Genomic DNA, 20432 nt, shown 5'->3' with positions numbered 1-20432 from the left:
TAAACAAATTTCAGATACACCTCTTCTTCCAGGAAAGCTTTAAAAAATATAAAAAATTTAAATTATTACCTCCGTCAAGGAGGTTATGTTTTGGGAGAGTTTGTCTGTCTATGAACAATAACTCAAGAAGTAACAAACGGATCTTGATGAAATTTTCAGGAAATGTTCAAAATGGGATAAGGAAGTAGTGATTAAATTTAGGAGGTGATCCGGATCACTGTCTGGATCCAGGATTTTTTTTAAGAATTCTTTATCATTGTGAGATATGGCTGTTTTCACAATAAGTGTATATAACTCCACCATTAATGGTCAGATTGCTTTGCAAAACAACACAAAACAAGGTCATCATAATTTCTGACAGATGTAGAAGTACGATCCAGATCCTGCCAATATTCTAGATACTAAGATCTGGAATATGAAATATGTACTGGGTCATCATCATTTACACCAAATTGTAGCAGACAGTCTGCTGAAAGGGAGTATAACATTAAAGTAGGACTAAAGTGTTGGTGACAATCACAAATTGCTTGGTGGAGGTCTGCGCCTTCTGAGTGCTTTTCTAGTTGTTTAATCGATGAGTGGTGTACAATTTCTAGTTACTCATCACATATACCAACCAGTGTGTTCTTTTCCCACCCTTTTTGTCCACAGGTGATCAATGCTATCGAACAGGACTACCGCCTGCCCCCACCCATGGACTGCCCCAGTGCCCTACACCAGCTCATGCTGGACTGTTGGCAGAAGGACCGCAACGTACGACCTCGCTTCACAGACATCGTCAGCACCCTGGACAAGATGATCCGTAACCCCACCAGCCTCAAAGCTGTAGCCAACATCCCTGCAGTGTGAGTAGCTGCAGCTTTTCAAGAGCCTATAACACACACACTCCCCCTGAAGTGGACACTGAGTACACACAAACAAGTTTTCAACAGTATTTGCACAGTCTGTCAGCACAAACAAACCCAACTTGTGTACTTACTCCCAGCCCTCTCATTAAATAAACATTAATTTATTACTCTTGATTGCATCAAACATGAACTTTTCCACTCTGGGGTTATTTCTTTTGGCTATGGGCTCCACCTCCATATTGGTTTTGGAAAGGTCACTTTGTTCTCATTTTCAGCTGTTGTTTTGCTGTGGAGTTCTTGTATCTTATAATAGTAAAACCATGCAGACATGCAGGATGTCTGTTGGTGGGTTTGTAGAAGCACCACTGGCAAACATCTGTTTGAATCTTATCAGGCACAACTTTGCCAGTTCAGCACAACTTGTTTTGGATAATTTCTTCCACCCATCTTTGAGGATCCTCTCAAGCTCTGCCAGATTGGACGCAGACTGTCTGAACCGTGGGCTTCAGGTTTCTCCACAGATTTCATTGCCAATTTTCAGGCTTTGGCTGGGCCACTGAGGGTCATTCAGAGACTTGTCCTGAGGCACTTGTTTTGGCTGTGTGCTTTGGGTTGCTGCCATGTTGAAAGGTGAACTTTGGGCCCAGCGCGAGTTTGTACAACTGAGCTTGCCATTCATCAAGGGCGCTCCTCTATTTAGCTCAGTTTGAGAACCAAAACAAAGCTTCACTGTAGAGTTAATATCAGCAGTGTAATCATTTCTACCTTCATTTTTAGCTATTTTTGTTTTGGACCAAAATGTAAAAAAAACACTCCCTAGAGGCATTTTTGTGTGCACATTTTCTCCATCTTGCATCCTTTCACACACACCCACGCAAAGTCTCAACCATAGTTTCCCTTGTCTCTAAATCTTTCTTGCTGAATATTGCATCAAAGCCAAACTCTAAATCTCCTCTTACCCCCTGTCTCCTCCCTCCCCACTGCAGGCCTTCCCAGCCACTGTTGGACAGATCCATACCTGACTTCAACACCTTCAGTTCAGTGGAGGACTGGCTTGGTGCCATTAAGATGAGCCAGTACAGAGACAACTTCCTCAACTCAGGCTTCACCTCCCTGCAGCTGGTGGCTCAAATGACCTCAGAGTGAGTTCACCTGCTGGAGTGCAAATGAAGGGCTCCAAATCCATACAGTGCTTGATGGGCATACTTGTAGAAAATGACTCATCGCCAAGTGTCAGTATTTTTAGCGTGTGTGCACTCTGTGATTCAGGTCTTTGAATGATTGCATCAGAGTATAGCTGGTATGGATAATGCATAAAAACATAACTTGTGATTATAGAAAACAGCTCAGTCATTGGGCTGAAAATGTTTCCATCTGTGCTCTTCAAGATTATGACTGCGATCCAATAATTAAGGATTATCTCAGAAAAATTTTCCAAAATGAATACTCATGTAAATCCTTTAAGTGCATATTTTTAAGAGCCATTATTGGCGGCTGTTTGTGTGGGATTTTTCAAAGCATGGGTCATGACAGCAATTCTCCCAGCACTATTTATGCCAATAGACATAAACATTGTACTTCATTTATTTTAATTAACTATGTTGCTGCATCCACAAATTTATGTAAAAATGTAAAACCATCCTAACATTTTTATTAAAAATGTATGCTTGGGGCTCGGTGGCATTTATGCAGTCTCTTTGCAATGCAAAACAATGTGCATCACGAAGTCCCCTCTCAAGAGATGGAATTAATTTTGTAATTTTGTGTTTTTTGCTCATTGCCACAAGCTTTTCATTCAGATTTGGGCTTTCATATATGATGATGTCAGATCTGTTAATGTATCGGAAAATTGTAAGCATTTTTGCCAGCATAATTGCTTCACGCTCAAGTGATCCAGACTATCTACAAAACGACTGAAACCCTTTTATCTACTCTCAGAATATGCACTCTCTTTTCAGTCTCCTTTCTTTCTGCTTTTCTCTGAAGGGACTTGTTGAGAATAGGAGTGACCCTGGCAGGCCACCAGAAGAAGATTCTCAGTAACATCCAGTCCATGAGAGTCCAGATGAGCCAGTCCCCGACCACTATGGCATGACTACAGGGGGCGCTGTGCCATGGAACGGGCAGCATTCGCAGGACGCTCAACGACGGCAGCCCTCGAATGACCCCCGATTCATCGGAACGCGCCAGAATCGAGACTATTGTCTTAATCTAATCCACTACCACGGCAACAGGAGACCAGGGTCTACACTACCACATGGTTCAAAGCTATCACACTTCATGCAATCCACACCAGGAGTTCAGGGTCCAGACTTGATACTGTTTCTCCATTTTGCCACAAAAGGAAGACAGACATCAGCTGCTGTTATAGACTTCCATTCCCGTCATTGTTAACCAAAATAACTCCAACAATCAGAAATCTCCACAGGGAATCTCTCACAACTCAGACAGCGCAGTAAGATGAGTGATATCGTACTTCTGTATAATTTGGACTAGAGGAGTTCTCAATCGTCAGCAGCAGTGTGAGACATTTAGAAACAACATGTGACCTGTGATTTTATTGTCGTCAATGTGTGCAATGAAGATGCCTTGACCTGGCCAGAAACAAGTCCCAGAAGAAGAAGAAGCAATTACGGACGGATTAACACGTGGGAGGAAAATACAGGGATGTACAGTGGAGCACTGTTTTTAACTTTCACTCCATCTTTTGCTTGTTTGAAGAATTTTAAAGATGTATCGTAAATGGACAGGTAAAAGCCAGAGCTTGTTATATTTTTTGTCCTTTGCCATCTGTTCCTTTGTTTTTATCACTATAGCAAGATGCCGCCCACTTGTATTTTAATGTTAACACTACCTGTGGAGTTCTGGGTGGAAGGCCTTGCCAAAGGACTTCTGAACCAGCCCCGCCCAGAGTCAGAGAATATAAATATGTTTATCTCTTGCTAAATATGATTATATCTTTCATAATAAACCTTCATATTGAAGGTGATATGTATGAATATGTATGTACAGAACTCTCTGCTTGCATTTTTGGCAAAGACATATTTGTTGACTAGATTGTGATAGACACATGCGATGTGTTGATTCCTACGACGCCCTGGTTCCCTTCAGACGACTGAACAAGACACAGTGGGTTATATATCTGCCAGTTCCAGATTCACAAGGACAATCGTGACTGGATCTTAACCTGAGGAGAGTGAAAAAGGAAGCATGGGCGAAGAATTGGTATTGTAGATCTATATGAAAATTGCTGTAGGAGTTAAATAGTTGACAAAATATCCATTTATTGGAGATCATGTTAAATGTGGGTGTACACATGCTGTCTATTGCTGGTGAGCACTTACTTGTACAGATATGTTTTATGTCTTTTTGTTCTGTTGCTGTTCGTATTGGAAGTTCTCAGCACCATCCAGAGGGGGAGGAAACTCCACAACTTGGCTGGCCCAGATCTGCGGTAAGTGCCCTCTCATCAACGGGGAAACACATCCTTAACCTTTCATCTGTCTCTATCTGGGGGATTTATTTCCAGTCAAATCCAGTTAGTCTCCCCGTTTTTTGGGCGCCACAAATGTCTCGAACAGATTCCAGGATCAGAGGATAACCACCGAGGGCACGGGATATCAGAGTGAATCAGCATTACTTCTCCTCACAGTGAGATTGAACATCTGGGCTGAGGTTGCAAACAGATGCTTGATGCCAGTCTGATGAGCCCACTGACGTAAAAAGACCTTCCAGCTCACAGGCTTCCTTAGACTGCTATAGCTAAGCTGCTGAGGAAATTCACTCTTTTCAAATAGACTGTGCTGCCATATGGTTTGGCAGTTTGAGTGCTGTTGTGCCAAAAAGAACTGCATGAATACCTGAATCTCTGGGTACATCTCCAGTGCAGGTCTTTGGATACTGTTTGTTAAACCTCACAGTCTGAAATTGGAATATATTTTCAAGCTAGAAAAGCAGTCAGAGAGCGCAGACCTCCACCAAGCATATTGTGATTGTCACCAAAACTTATGTCTTACTTTAATGTTATACTCCCTTTCAGCAGACTGTCTGCTACAATTTGGTGTTAGTTGCAGGTTTGTACGATAATTTGTTACCTGACAGTGTTGAAAAAGAGGATGACCCAGTAGTATCTTAGTATCCAGAATATTGCCAGGATCTGTATCATACTTATACCTCTGTCAGAAATTATGGTGACTTTGTCTTGTATTGTTTTGCAAAGCAATCCCAGCATTTATGGTGGAGTTAAAGACACATATGGTGAAAACGGCCCTATCTCACAATGATAAAGAATCCTTTAAAAAAAAAAGTCCTGGAACCAGACAGTGATCCAGATCATCTCCATTTTAATCACTTCTTCCTTATACCATTTTGAACATTTCCTGAAAATTTCATGAAGATCCGTTTGTTAGTTTTTGAGTTATGTTGAACTCTTCCAAAAACAGAACCTCCTTGGTGGAGATAGTTAGATCTTAATATTCACAGAATTTCCCTTTATGCAACAATTCACAGTTGTTGATGATTAATGTCATCTTATTTCAAGCTTTGGTCAAATGGTTAGTAAGAGTTGTATTTTACGGATCAGGTTCAGCTTAGTGTTGGTACAATGTTAGCACTTCATTTTGAAATGTGGATGCATATTGATGTGAAATATCCTGTGGCAATATTCTTTTGACTTACTGCTATGCTTGCAGAGTCTCTAAGCTCACACACAATTAAAATGAGCTATCACAGTATCAATTCTTTGCAGTAGCTGTGACCTCGCTTAAATCCCTTTTGGCTCTGTTAGAAAAGACATGAGTGACGACAGCTCGAACCACCTTGTATCCAAAATTAGAAAATGATGGCAGGCACATTAGCAGATTATTAAGTATACTCAAGCCACCCCCCACCTCCTCCTCCTCCTCCTCCTCCTGTGTCTGTCCTGCCCTCTCTCTACATGGCTACTCCCACAGCCTGGCACGTCTCCAGCTTGTTCATCCTTGGTGTAACCAAGCTGTCCTCAGCCAGGCCAGGCCAAAGCTAGTCTGAGAAATGGCTGCCTGGGACCATGCTCAACTGGGCCCAGGCAAGGGTGCAAACACCGACTGGGCTCCCCATCTGACAGGCATCTGATCAGCCACAAGGAGGGAGACTGATGGGGCCGGAATAAAAACTGAATACATTATACATTCTATACACACCCACCCACTCACACACACACACACACTGCTGAAGCCTCAGTTATGTGCTCCTGATGTCTGGTTTCCAGTCTGGTGCTTAATAAAGAGAAAGTGGGCAGGGACCCCACACAGTGTAGGCATATGTGATATGAGGAGGGAGGGAGGACCTTTACCATGATAGATTTGGGACTTCAGAAGTCACAGTGAAACACCTTTTCAGTAGCTAGCAGTGCTCATCTAACAGGAAGTTGTTTTAAAGCGTCTCAAAGATTTAACAACTAGCACAGAACTTGCTGAACAGGAGCCAAATGAGGAACTTATGAGGTAACACCCTATAGTAAATTTGACCTAGACTCATGAAATTCAGTGCGCATTAAGTCTTAATTTATGGAAATTTTTGTTGAACGAATATTGTAGAGTCAGCAGAAGGTTATTCTTTCAAAATCACTGCTACCAATCTGCCAGTATCTCAAAAAACATGTTAGCGGCGAAAAAATCACGTCATGTTATGTCTAATGCCACAGACAACTGTATTACAGCAGCGGGACTTGAAGGCATAAAAGTCAGAAATCTTAACAGCTTCATTAGACAACCTAACAGGCTTCAGAAAACTTTGGGAAAACTCGTGGGACAACAAGCTACTAATGTTAAATTCAACAAATTTAATGGCATCCAAAATGTTACTAGTTAATTCTCATCCTTTTAAAACAAAATGCAAAAACACATTTTGTCTGTGAATATTCTTCATTCTTCAGACTCAGTTTGCTTAACAGTATAGAGGGATTATTTGTTCATCAACTTGGGAGCAGAAGCACTGTGAAGTATAATGGTTAGTCAACAGACGTGGAGGAGTTAACCATCAAAAAACACATTTTTAACTAAAAATCATCACTTTTGCTGATGGTAAACAGCTCCTAGGTTTGTAAAAAAGCACTGAGTGAACAGAAGAGATCAGCAAGTGGACAGACGTCTTTGGCAGAGAAATCTGACGTGTACCCAGAGAGCAATTTGAACACACAACTGTCACTCGATGCTCATGACTGCACTATCCGTGGACACGAAGTAAACGTGTCAATGAATCAGAAACCCTCCCAAATCAAAAGAAAAACAGACTGCTGAGTCTGAGGCCCAATTTATAATAAAAGAATGAGAAAACTAGTCCATAGTTAATTATTTACCCGTAGACGTCTCTGGTGTTTCAGTGTAAAGTGTGACTGTGTTAACTGGTGACTCTCAGTCGTTAATCAGTGATACTGTTGGCTGAGAGTGACCAGTTAGCATGATTGCTATTAACTTCAAAACACCAGTTGCCCTGTGACTGTCTAAACTTGATAGATGTTGCCTCTGTTGTATAGTATTGTTTCTAAAAAAATAAAATGAATTTAGTGTTCAAAAAACGCGAACTTGTCTGAATGAACGGAGCAAAACGCAGCTTATGACTTAAACTGATAATCCTTCTATAGTGCACTTAAAGCTTGAAATGGGAAAGCATATTGTGTGCAAAGGCCTTTTTCTAACACGGTCATAGACATTTTCTACCTGCTAGGTAAGATGTGAAGACACATAACAAACAACAGAATCAGAATCATGTTTTAAAAAGACTTCCCTTATTGCATGTTCCAAAACTGTGATATAATACCGTTATTATAAGTTTTAGGTCATATCACCCACCCCTAACTGGAGGTCAATCTGGGTCAATCAGTACTTGTGGTGTCTGTGGCAACATTACATTTGAAATGAATACAGATTAATTTGTTTGGTTTACTTTGGTTATCAAAAGGAAATCAAGCACTAGTTAGTCTCTAGGACAAAATCAATTTCCTTTTCTGTTCAATTCTCCGAGTCATTGATTCTCCAAGTCTTTCTAAGTGTAATCACATGCTTCTTGAGATTGGCATAAATCCCTTTCCCTGAACCAATGATTCAATTTGAATGCATTAGTCCTCCATTCAGCTCAGTCTCTTGTATTTGCTTTTCAACCCAAGAGCTTGTAAATGAGTTGATAGAAAGTATTCATTATGCAACAGTGTAATTCTTTTTTCCCCATTTGCTCTGTTTGTCTTTCTAAATATCTGACTGTAATGACGCTCCAGCATGATGAATGGGGAGGCAGTTCGCCAGCACTCTCTGAAAGCCGTTTCATATGGAGGCCATTCATCACACGCTGATACAAAACATGAGAACAGAGCCTGTTAAATGTTTCATGGCGCTGTAACTGTCGGAGAAGTGACCAACGATCCTCTTGGTTACTGATTTCATGCCTGTCATTTATAGGTTAGAACAGGAAGCCGTGTTCACCTGGAAGAAATGACACACTGCAAAACCACACTCATTAAACACCTCCATTCTGTCTCTTTCTTCTGTTTCAGGCTGTGGGCACGAAGATTTACACGCGAATAAAACCGCAAACTTCACAGTCACACATGCACACACTGTGAATGCTCAGAAGACCCAGTGTGGGCAGCCAATGAGGATGAAGAGTGGGTGAAAGCGAACTGAAAACCTCATTCTATGGTACACAATGGATGGTGGAGGTGATGATGAGTGTGCACATATCATCATTTGTTCTTTTGTGTGTGTCTTTGAGAGGATGGATGTGTGCGTGTGTGTGCAAAACAGGCACATTTGTGTGTACAAACATTTATGTGTGCACAGGTACATTGTTGGCGAGCGCAAACTCTTTCTTTTTCTTATTCTGTTGGTTTCTGTATAGCTACCACTTGTAAATTGTGACGAGTATGTGTCAAGAGTTTGTAAGCTGTAACTTTCTGAGAACTATTGTACTAAAATGCACTCAATAAACGCCTTGGAAAACAAGTCAATCACTTTACGGTTCGTGACTCAATGGAGGGATAATTCTGTTTTCATTAATGGTGAGTCAAGAAAGCAGAGAGGAAGGGTTATTATCCAGTAACACTACTGTCAGTGCTGTGCGTGAGTGTGGCGGCTAATGCTTGGTTTTATAATGGCTAAGGGGTATAAACAGCTTTTTGTCACCGCCGGTCCTGCTGACAGCACGTGTTAAAAGCCATCAGCCACTAATAAACGAGCCGTCACTCAGATAACTCGCACACCCAAAAAATGGCTCCCCTGGGAAAGTGACAATATTTTGACAAACTGGTGGAAATTATCCTCCCATCTCAACTGTTACCCGGGTCTCAAACACACACATCCACACAAGTAATAACAAACACACAAGCAGTCACAGTAATCTTGTAAATTCCAGTTGTCAGAGACTTTTAGATCACTTCTCTCTCTGGAAAGTGTGGCGCCGTAATGATAGGGTTAGTGAAGGGAATTGAAAGATACAGGGTTTCCTCCGTGGCTGTTTGTTGGCTACAAATGATTGTTAATATCAAGCGTCTTACGGGCCTGGCAGGGGCAGTGCAAAACAGACATGAAGAAAAGATCCATGAAACATCACCTTTTTTTTCATGTGTAGTTTATTAAATAAAGTGCTTCACTCCTCACTTTGTCCGTTTCTGTGAGTGTACACAGTGATGTCACTGAAGAAGTGGTGAAAATGCTGCTTTTTTCGTCCAAGTCTTTTGACATGGTGATGATGAAAAATGTTTCAATCATAGAGAAACTTAACACTAGGCTAAAACTGAGCCTTTATACTGCAGTCTCTGAGTTAAAGTTTGGAGTCTCTTTTTTTCACCACTCTCCTGTTTAACAAGACGAGCCTGCAACAACATCCCAACACTGGTTACACAAGACCCCAAAGTACTAATGTGCTGCACTAAGGCAATCTAAAGCTGAAAACAGGATTTTTAATGGGCTACATGGACATTTCTGTTTTGCACTGTATTTATCTTATTCAGTCTTAGTTTGGCCTTTGAAGACAGTTGGATGAATGTCTGATTTATACAATGCATAAGATAGGCAAAACACTTTCTCATACAAGATGCACTGATGTATGCAGAAACCCGAGCTAGACAGAGAAAGCACAGTGTGCTGCACTGAATCTCAAGTTTTCTGTATAAATGAGGCAGCATTAAAAATACTGTAGAATATCACCATAATCAGTTTTCCTACGGGGTCATTCTAAATCCGTCTTATCCATGAGATAACCCTCACACTGTTTGAATTATTAATTCTTTTAATTAGAAAACACAAGTTTTTTTCTTTCTTTTTTTCCCCCATTTATTTATTGAACTTTTTAAACACTGCAATGGCTTGCAAAATGTAGGAAACTACTCTCATGTAACCATGAAGGTGAGGGCTTCAATAAATAAATTTTCTCTGGATAACATTAAAGATTTTATGAGGAGGATCTGTTTGAATTGGACTGCCTCGCCCCCTTCTGGCCTGAACTCTCACACACTCTCTCAAAATGTGACTTTTAACCAGGTGTGTGTTTGTTTTGGAACAAATTTTTTTTGTTCAAGTCAACTTTTTAGCAGATACAATGCGACGAGGTAAGGTATTTACGTAGAGCTGTGGTTTGAAGTGTGACAACAAGCAAATGTATTTTCTTACCGTACGTCAGCAGTGGGCTATATGTAGCGTTACCAGCAGCCTAGTGCTATGATGTATCCGTGGGCTAACATGACAACAAGCAAACTGTCAGTTTGTACTGTAGCTTAGTAATCGCCCATACATACGATGGTGGACACATGAACCTAACTGCCAGACAGAAAAAGGACAGAATAGCAGAAGAAAGATAAACAGGAGAGTGATACAGCCTGAGCTAAAGGCTAACACAGGAGCTAAACTGTTTGTGAAAATGTTCATTCTAACCTTCCATTCCACAGTCAGCAGTTATTCTGCAGTGGTCTGTTCAAACTTGAGAGTCTATCAATAAAATTAAGAGTGAGGTTATGTTAGCTCTGCTTGGTAGATGACTGGCAGGACATGGCCAGGATTTACTAACGTTACATATTACAGACATGTCTTAGACCTCCGGGCTGTCGGAGCACTGGGCTCCCCTGATAGCCCTACATGTAGCTGGCTGCTACAACGTTTGCCTGATGTCATGTTTCAAACCATAGAGCTACGTAATTGTACTGATAAATACCTTACCTCAGCACATTGTATTAAGTAAAAGTTGTCTTGAACAAAGAAAATTTGTTTCCATCCAATTGGCTTGAACAAACAGTAGTTTCATGTGAATAAAACTGTGGAACAGTCAAATTAAAATACATGTAAATTATGAATTGAAAAGGACCCAGTTTGGAACCTTGGGGGACACCATTTTTGTTTGTACAACATCAAAGACCAGCCAGATATTTGTCACCAAAAAAATCTAATCAATTTGTAAACCACTAGAATATTGTGGAAACCAACATTTATACTTAAAGAGAGGGTTTCAAAGGTTTGGGCTTAAATTGATCTGGAAAAAACTCACCATAGTTCTTCTTTGAGTCGGTAGCATTGATGGTGTTATTTAGGGCCTCCACAGTAAAAGGGGGGGATTGTTGTTTTCCTCCACACCCAACTGTTTGCTATTATGAATGCCAAGTTATGATTAAAAATAATACATAAATAAACCAAAGAACAAACAAACAAAGAATCGATGACTTCAGGAAAAGGTACAGTTGATTTTCTCTGTATCTGTGATTTGACCAGGCAGCCATATCTGTAATGTTTTCAACTTCTGAGGTATTGGCATTACGCTTATGGATGGATAAAATTAACTCCCATTTCACCCTGAAGGATGAAAATAACCATCATAACACTTGTCTGGCCCAGTCATAGTCTTTTAACCAAGGGAAGGCATGTCAGAAAATTATGTCAATTTAAACCTTAGATTGTTTGTTAAATTTATAGTTTTTGAAAGAGGAGCCTGAAAAATGACTGTTCTTTTACACAACCACCTGTTTTACTAGAGATTCAGTGCTTCTTGAGAGACATCCAGGGCAAGGTGGATGCCTTAATTGCACGTTCTGAGCACCACTTAAAGCTAAATAGATGTAATGACCAACAGTATAGACATTCTTTATAAAATCCTTTCCTGAATCCTTTACCTTGATTGAACCTGTTTGTCTCTGTAATCAGAGCAATTAGAGAGAAAGCAGAAGAAACATGCCCTCATACCAAGCTGTTTCAGGTCACAGAAGATGTGAAAGCTGTTTTTGTATGTGAGTGCAGAGGAGAAATAGTATATGATGGACAGATTGAGGCTGACAGAAAGCCAAAGAGATGAAGACGAAGATGAGTATGGACAGCGTTCTCTTAAAAGTATGCTTCATCTGTAACAGGGTGTTTATCACTGACAGGGGAAGTCAGCTCACTTTATTTCACATTAAAGTCACAGGAAGTTTGAAAAGTGACTTCTCAGCAGCAAATCTTTGCCTTAATCAATATTCCCTGAGCAATCACCTGCGAGAAAGGGATTGGCGCACAGCGGGGAACTCCTGCAGAGAGAGGGGGAGAGTCAGAGAAAAAGAAATCCATCCAGCCGTGCAGATCAGAGTGGGAGAGTGGAAAACTTGGAGTGAATACTGAGTGAAGGACAGCAGAGAAACATGGAGAATTTACAACAGTGGTACAAAGATGATGACACAGACATGGTTAAAAAATCTCCCTGGACAAAGGGAGGAATGATATTACACAGCCTGGCCAAAAAAAATTCATCACCAAAAAAAAAAAGGGTCATACACTCTAATATTTCATTAGCCTTTAGCTTTGATTATGGCACGCATTCACTGTGACAGTGTTTGGATGAGCTTCTGCAATGTCACAAGATTTACACTCACTGGCCACTTTGTCAGGTACACCTTGCTCGTACCAGGTCGGACCCCCTTTTTTGCCTTCAGAACTGCTTTAATCCTTTGTGGCATAGATTCACCAAGGTACTGGAAACATTCCTCAGACAGTTTGGTCCATATTGACATGATAGCATCACACAGTTGCTGCAGATTTGTCGGCTGAACATCCATGATGAGAATCTCCCTTTCCACAACATCCCAAAGGTGCTCTATTGGATTGAGATCTGGGGACTGTGGAGGACATTTGAGTACAGGGAACTCATTGTCATCTTGAAGAAACCAGTCTGAGATGATTCCAGCTTTATGACATGGAGCGTTATCCTGCTTGAAGTAGCCATCAGAAGATGGGTACACTGTGCTCATAAAGGGATGGACATGGTCAGCGACAATACTCAGGTAGGCTGTGGACTTTAAACCATGCTCAGTTGGTACCAAGGGGCCCAAAGTGAGCCAAGAAAATATCCCCCACACCGTTACACCACCAGCAGCAGCCTGAACCGTTGATACGAGGCAGGATGGATCCATGCTTTCATGTTGTTGAGGCCAAATTCTGACCCTACCATCGGAATGTGGAGCAGAAATCCAGACTCATCAGACCAGGCAAAGTTTTTCCAATCTTCTATTGTCCAGTTTTGGTGTTGCTGTGTGAATTGTAGCCTCAGTTTCCTGTTCTTAGCTGACAGGAGGGTCACCTGGTGTGGTCTTCTGCTGCTGTAGTTCATCTGCCTCAAGGTTGGACGTGTTGTGCGTTCAGAGATGCTCTTCTGCAGACCTCGGTTGTAACCAGTGGTTATTTGAGTTACTGTTGCCTTTCTATCAGCTCCAACCAGTCTGTCCATTCTCCTCTGACCTCTGGCATCAACAAGGCATTTTGTTCCACAGAACTGCTGCTCACTGGATATTTTCTATTTTTGGGACCATTCTCTGTAAACCTTAGAGATGGTGGTTGGTTAAAATCCCAGTAGATCAGCAGTTTGTGAAATACTCAGACCAGTCCCCATTCCCCATTCCGATGCTCGGTTTTAACTGCAGCAGATTGTCTTGACTATGTCTACATGCTTAAATGCATTGAGTTGCTGCCTTGTGATTGGCTGATTAGAAAATTGCATTAACGAGCAGTTGGACAAGTGTGTCTAATAAAGTGGCCGATGAGTGTATTTCCATCCAGTGTTGCATTCATTTTCACCAAGATCTTCATTGATCATGGTAGAGTCTGACCGCTGTGCAAAGCCTTGTCTAGCACATCCCAACGATTCTCAATGGGGTTAAGGTCTGGACTCTGTGGTGGCCAATCCATGTGTGAAAATGATGTCTCATGCTCCCTGAACCTCTCTTTCACAATCTGAGCCCAATGAATCCTTGCCTTGTCATCTTGTAACATGGCCGTGCCATCAGGGAAGAAAAAATCCACTGATGGAATAACCTGGTCATTCAGTATATTCAGGTAGTCAGCTGACCTCATTCTTTGAGTACAGACTGTTGCTGAACCTAGACCTGACCAACTGCAGCAACCCCAGATCATAGCACTGCCCCCACAGGCTTAGACAGTAGGCACAAGGCATGATGGGTGATCACTTCATCTTCCTCTCTTCTTACCCTGATGGCCCATCACTCTGGAACAGGGTCAGTCTGGACTCATCAGACCACATGGCCTTTTTCCATTGCTCTGTTAGCCTCACTGGTTAGTGGTTTTCTTGAGGCTACACAGCTGTTCAGTCCCAATCCCTTAAGTTTCCTTTGCATTGTCCATGTGGAAATGCTTTTACTTTTACCATTAATCATAGCTCTGAGTTCTACTGTTGTTTTTCTTCAATTTGATTTCACCAAGTGTTTAAGTGACCGCTGATCACAATCATTCAGGATATTTTACGGGCCACATTTCTTCCTGGAAGACGATGGGTCCCCACTATCCTTCCAGTTTTTAATAATGCCTTGGACAGTTCTTAATTCAATTTTAGTAGTTTCTGCAATCTCCTTAGATGTTTTCTCTGCTTGATGCATGCCAATGATCTGACTCTTCTCAAACAAACTTAAATCTTTTCCATGACAATGAGATGTGTCTTTCCACATGGTGTAACTCATTGCACTAGTTGGGGTTAAACAACTTGTTGCCAGCTGAAAGATAATTTCCCATGCAGTAATTATCCAATAGGAGGCTCATACCTATTTTCTTCGTTAAATCCAGGTGGACACTTTTATTTTTTTGTTTTGGCCAGGCGGTGTATGAAGGAATCATATCCATGTCTTTTTTGTGGTTTTTATGGGCACAGACATGAAGGCAAAACAGAAAACTGGACTTGTTTGGATTCAGAGTTTCTGGAAGTTTGCTACTTGAGATTGTCAGAACACTCGCCTGTATCAGCATTACCTGGCTACACTGAATCAGCAAGCTGTTTGTATATTTACAGTGATGTTTGGAAAAGCCTGAAAACTGTCACTGTGAGCATTAGTCTGTATATCTGCAAGTTCTGAGGTGACTTTCTTGAAATGAATCCTTTTACAAATAATGAGACACAGCATAAGAATAGGCGCTAAATTAAAGGAAGGACAAAAACTAACAGAGCAGCTGGAATTCTCAGGGTAAACCTGAAGTTTATTTTAACACAACACAACTCTTTTCTTAACATCCTTCCTGACTTAACGGTTCTGATCACGGCACAGGAGTGTGCTATCTTATACATTGATCCATTCTCTCCCTCAGGTTGTTAAATTAGGCAGAGATTTGAGTCTGTTATTTCTCTCCACTTATTAAATAAGGTTTTTCTTTCATTTGTCATGCATCCATAGTCAAGTCAATTTGTCAAATATAGCCCACAACCATGAATCTCAATTAGCCTCAAAGGATTTACAAAATATACACCCCATGCTTTTTTTAATCTATCACTGAACTACTTATTAAGAATTCAGCCCCTTTAAAAGCATTATAAGCTCATGTGGCGCTTGGCGTTTCCATTGATTATGGCGCCCCCTGTTGTCAAAGCAGCACCTCTAATTTCTTTGCATTTGTGAAAGAAGTCTTTCATTTTAAATAAGTTACTTTAGAGGCTTCTAATTGGATAGGAGCAAGCTCAGTGGATAGATTAACAGGGCGAGAGTGGGGGATGACAGAGGGGCTAGAGGCCACAGACTGGATTCGAACCCGGGCCACCCAGACAAGGGCAAATCCTGTGGAGCACAACCTTGACTGCTCGGCCATCTACTCTCCAGAGGTCTTCCGTTTTAACAAATTCTTCTTCTACTTTCTTAAATTCTGTACTTTCCAAAGTATTCTGTGATTCTATGTTATAAAAATATTAAAACAAAAAAAAAAAGTGAAAATAGTTGACAAATTTGTTTGATTCCTACTTCTAGCAACAGTTCACGAAGCAGTACAGGCAGTTAAGAAATGATAATCTTTTCTGGGTCACAAACAGACATGAATATAAGATTCAGTGCCAGTCATAACCAGCTTAGAGTGCACCTTTTTAAGGAGCAAGTGAAATTGGTATACTGGGTAAAAAGTGTGTAAACATAAATAATGAGCGAGATATTTTAAGCAGAAACCTAAGGAGCCAGATCAGTGTCAAAATTCATAAATGCAACATTTGTGTGTGTGTAAATTCATCCACAAGTGTGTAAACAAATCTGCAGATGTGTAAATTGATCCACAAATGTCTTAACAGATTTGTAAATGTGCAAAATGTTTGCAAATGTGTGTAAATCCACAAATGCACATGGAAGGATAACCAAATGTTAAAAAAAAAAGAGTATTTGTGGACATTGCTGCATTTGTGTGTGGATTCTTAAGACTTCCCTGATATGCTTAGATCCACAAATCCATTTTTGTCATCAGGGTAAGTCTTTAGCCAATCAGATGTCTCCCTCATTTTCAGCCAATCACATTCACGTAGACTCAGGGGTATGTTTTAATGTGATCGCTGTTGCTGCATCTGCGTATTAGAGGTGAGCAGATCGATCCAAATATCGATAATATCAATACGAATATTAGTATTTTTATCGAATGATACCAGTGTAAAAAGATCGATACTCTAGTTTGTTTTGGTGTGAAAATTCTTTATACTTTATTTGAAAAAAAATAAGCGTAATAATGGGATAAATTTTATTTATTTTTTGTACTGTAGTCTTCAATTCTGTACCTCAAAAAGATTTTGTTTTAATTAGAATATTTTTTTACTTATTTTTCAAATAAAATAATTTTACATATAACAATGTTTTGGGTAAAAAATTGTTTTGTTACTGTTTTATTATTTCTGAACATAAATGTTATTCATGACACTAAGGTAATTTGTAGTCACCTTTAAAATCTGACCAAATTTGTCCTAGGTTTTAGCATAATCAAAAGAAAAAATGACAAAAACACTTGAAGGTCAACAGCTAGATGATACATCAACCTTAAATATTGAAAAGTATTGTTATCAGTATCGGTATCAGTGTCAGTATCAGTATCGGTACTAGCAATACTGGCCTTGTATTTACTTGGTATCAGATCGATACCAAAATTTCCAGTATCACCCAACTCTACTGCATATACAGAAATACTAACAAAGGCATGTACAGTGAAATCACAACTTTTCAATTTGTGAATCCTTCCTTGTGCATTTGCACGCACATTTGTAAATATTTTACGTATTGGCAAATCTGTTTACACATTTGTGTGTAGTTGCATTTAAACACACACAAATTTTGCATTTGTAAATTTTGACACTGATCTGGTTCCATAGATACCTACCTACAGAGGAAAATGAGTATGAACTCAAAGATGCTTGGTACAAGGAGAGTAGATATAAAAAGTGAGGCGGATTTTGCAGCAAGAGGGAAAATCAGTGCCTGAGATTCTTTGAAGCATGTGTTGGGTACACCGTTGCCTTGCCATGTGGATTAAGGACGCGTCGACCTCAGCTTGCTCTTTCAGGGACACAAGATGACCACAGTGAAAAAAGAGCAACAACCCTATTTTAGTAGAAGACTGTACTCTGGCTTTAGTAACGATGTACTGGCACATGTGGAGACCTCTGACTCATGCCGCCACGTGTGGTCTGGCTGAACAGGTATTGACCTTCAGCTTATTTTTTCTTGGAGCCAATTTCGGCCACGGTGGAACAACATGACTAATCCTGCTCAATTCATTCTGCTGTGACGACTAAGAATTTGCATGTCACTTGCCAAGTAATTAAGTTATTGACGGACCTCAGTGGATCTGGCAAATGTGGAAATACTACTCGGCTTAATCAAGATGTCAGTAACAAGATTCTGAATGTATCTCTCCTAACAGTGGAGGGCGTTTTTCTTTTTTTTTCTTGCTTTTGTGTATAGGAAAAAAATCCAGCACCTGGGTCAAATGAGATTTTATGTCTCGGAGGAGTTCATCAAATTTAATTATGATACATATAATTACCAAAAGCAATCTTCTGTGTGGTAGGAATAATCATTTCAGAGAGACGTTAGCACCTGCAGGGGTAAGGCATAATTTAGAGACAGGCTGGAGTGACAAGAGCAAGAGAGTGAGGAGGAAAGAGACAGAAATGCGTGGTTGCTGTAAACTCCTCTGGGAAAAGTCTCCTTGATCTGACTGTAAGAGCGCAGAAAATGGCACGTATTGTAAACCCCACTTAACCAATGCAAGTGTATTTCTGCTCCTCGAGGCTCTTCAAAGGACATTTAGCAAACACTTAACTTGGGTTAAATTACAAGAAGCAGCCATCATTTATCAAACTTTAGCTTTGAAAAACATAAAAAGTGACTCGCTAAAACCAGATGTATGTAAGTAGGCTGAATTTGTTCATTATGTTTTTCTTCAACATGATGCTTGCGTTGAATACCTGATATAATTTGCCAAAATGTGGTAATGCTGGGATATTAAAGGGAGCGACCTGACTGTGATTGTTTCTCTCCACCCGTTCTACCTGCATCTGACGAATTTCAGCATCAGTTTATTCGGGTTCATAAATAAATCCCCTTGGCTCTGTGCTAAATGTAATGTCATCTTCATCAGGGTCGTAGTCAGACGTGTTATTGTTAACTTTTTTAAGTTGTAATAACGGTGACAACGCGCGCTGCTCAGCTGGATGCACCGTGCGGCGCAGTGATACGCACCAGAAAGTAGGGCCAATCGATAACGGAGTCTGACTTTTTTCCGGTTTGCAGTTTTGTGATGCAAATTTATCACTCTTTTGAACACAAATTGTTTTGAGAGGAAAAATGCTTTATTTTCGTGACCCCAGCCATGTTGCTGGACTACTTTAGTCTGGACCAAAACCGAACCAGATCTCGGGTCACGGGACGCTAACAGGGGTAAGACAGCGCTGATGTACATAACTATAGATGAGGATGCCATACAGGTTCATGTCAAAAAATCCAAACTATCCCTTTAATACCTCCATCTATTTCCATTACTAAACTGGACTGAAGTTAAAGAAAATTATGAGAAAAAGAACTAAATATTTGAAAATATTATGAGTTCAGGTAATGTACTGTATGTGACAGCCCGTAGGCTAATATCAGAGCAATGCTAACTTAAAATCCAGCAGCTGCACTAACTGATAACTAAGAAGTGGCCTAATTATAATGTTTTGGATGTGTGATGGATAGCACAGTGTGATAAAAACACCAAGGCCCCATTTATACGACAAGGTTTCATCCAGAAATGCTAAAACACAGTGGGGACATTGTGAAAATAATTTGTGTTTACACAGGAAAGTAGAGGGACTGAAAACACTGTAGTAAGCATGCCAGGTCTGTAGTCGGCGCTATAGCTGTATTTTCCAGAAGCCGCTTTTGGGAGATCTCCACCGAAGTAGAGTTGAGCTGATCATCTGGTGGAGCAACAGATACACATTTTGTTGAGTCAGCAGATTGAGCAGCACAAGCACAACATTGTAGTCCACAACGATCGTAACAACGGTGCTGCTGTACTGTTGTATGCACTTGCGCGAAGCAGAGTGTGACGTCAGCGTTTCCACTGAAAATGCCAGCTTACTGTTTACACAGCAACGGTGTCGGCACCGTTTCAGAAAAATCCCACTCTGGAGGCCGTTTTCAAAAGCTTGTATAACTTTGGTGAACTGCTGGGTGTTAGCTTGTGCTGATCACAAAATATCTCAATCCTGGTCACTTACCAAGCTTTAGATGTCACCACTGCATCAGAAATGCTTCAATTCACTCGACAGTTTCGTTAGTTTCATACACAAACTGTATAAGAAGTAACCTTGAGATGAAAAAGGGAGGAGATTCCTGAGAAATAAAGATACACACATTTAAAGAGAAATTATTTATTTATTTATTTATTTTTAATGAGGCTTCTTGACATTATCCTCACAGCAGGCTGAGTCTGAACAGAAGTAGGTCTTTCATGGCTCATTTGACTTAAATTTCTCAAATATCAGACCAAACTGTGCATAACAGCAAGTTTTATTAGCATCAAACCATTTGTCAGAGAGCTGATACAAATTTTACAAGCTGCCAGACGTCACTGCATTTGTCAGTTTTAAAGCCTTAAAGCATCAAAAACATTTGAGTGAAATTTAAAAGAATGTTTGACAGCCTCATGAAGCATCATCTGCCCATCGCTGTGGAAAACTGTTTCCTGCTGGAGAGGTCGATAAAATGAGGTTTGAATCAGAATGTTGTCCCTGAAGGTTTTTACTGAAGACGGTCTTTTGAGCTGCCGATTAATATAAAAGAACTGAAATGTGTTTTTTAAATGCCCAGCGTAA

The 20432-nt window shown here is 40.4% G+C and overlaps 1 protein-coding gene across 2 annotated transcripts in view; it reads left to right on the top strand.

Moving 5' to 3' along the window:
- Positions 1-8819, top strand: part of ephb1 (EPH receptor B1) — a 264549-nt gene extending 255730 nt beyond the window's left edge. For both annotated transcript variants that reach the window (XM_074687825.1, XM_074687824.1), the window contains exons 14-17: positions 652-845; positions 1835-1990; positions 2835-4302; positions 8377-8819. In XM_074687825.1, coding sequence (XP_074543926.1) covers positions 652-845; positions 1835-1990; positions 2835-2943 — 459 coding nt within the window. In that variant the 3' untranslated portion in view covers positions 2944-4302; positions 8377-8819. The remainder of the gene's footprint in view (positions 1-651; positions 846-1834; positions 1991-2834; positions 4303-8376) is intronic.
- Positions 8820-20432: the final 11613 nt, after the last annotated feature.

Source organism: Halichoeres trimaculatus, unplaced genomic scaffold (assembly GCF_033239565.1).
Source record: "Halichoeres trimaculatus isolate MK-OKI-2021-1 unplaced genomic scaffold, fHalTri1.1 fHalTri1_scaffold_15, whole genome shotgun sequence".
NCBI classification, from domain to species: domain Eukaryota; kingdom Metazoa; phylum Chordata; class Actinopteri; order Labriformes; family Labridae; genus Halichoeres; species Halichoeres trimaculatus.
Note: the sequence above shows the minus strand (reverse complement) of the source record. Positions and strands in the feature narration are given on the sequence as shown.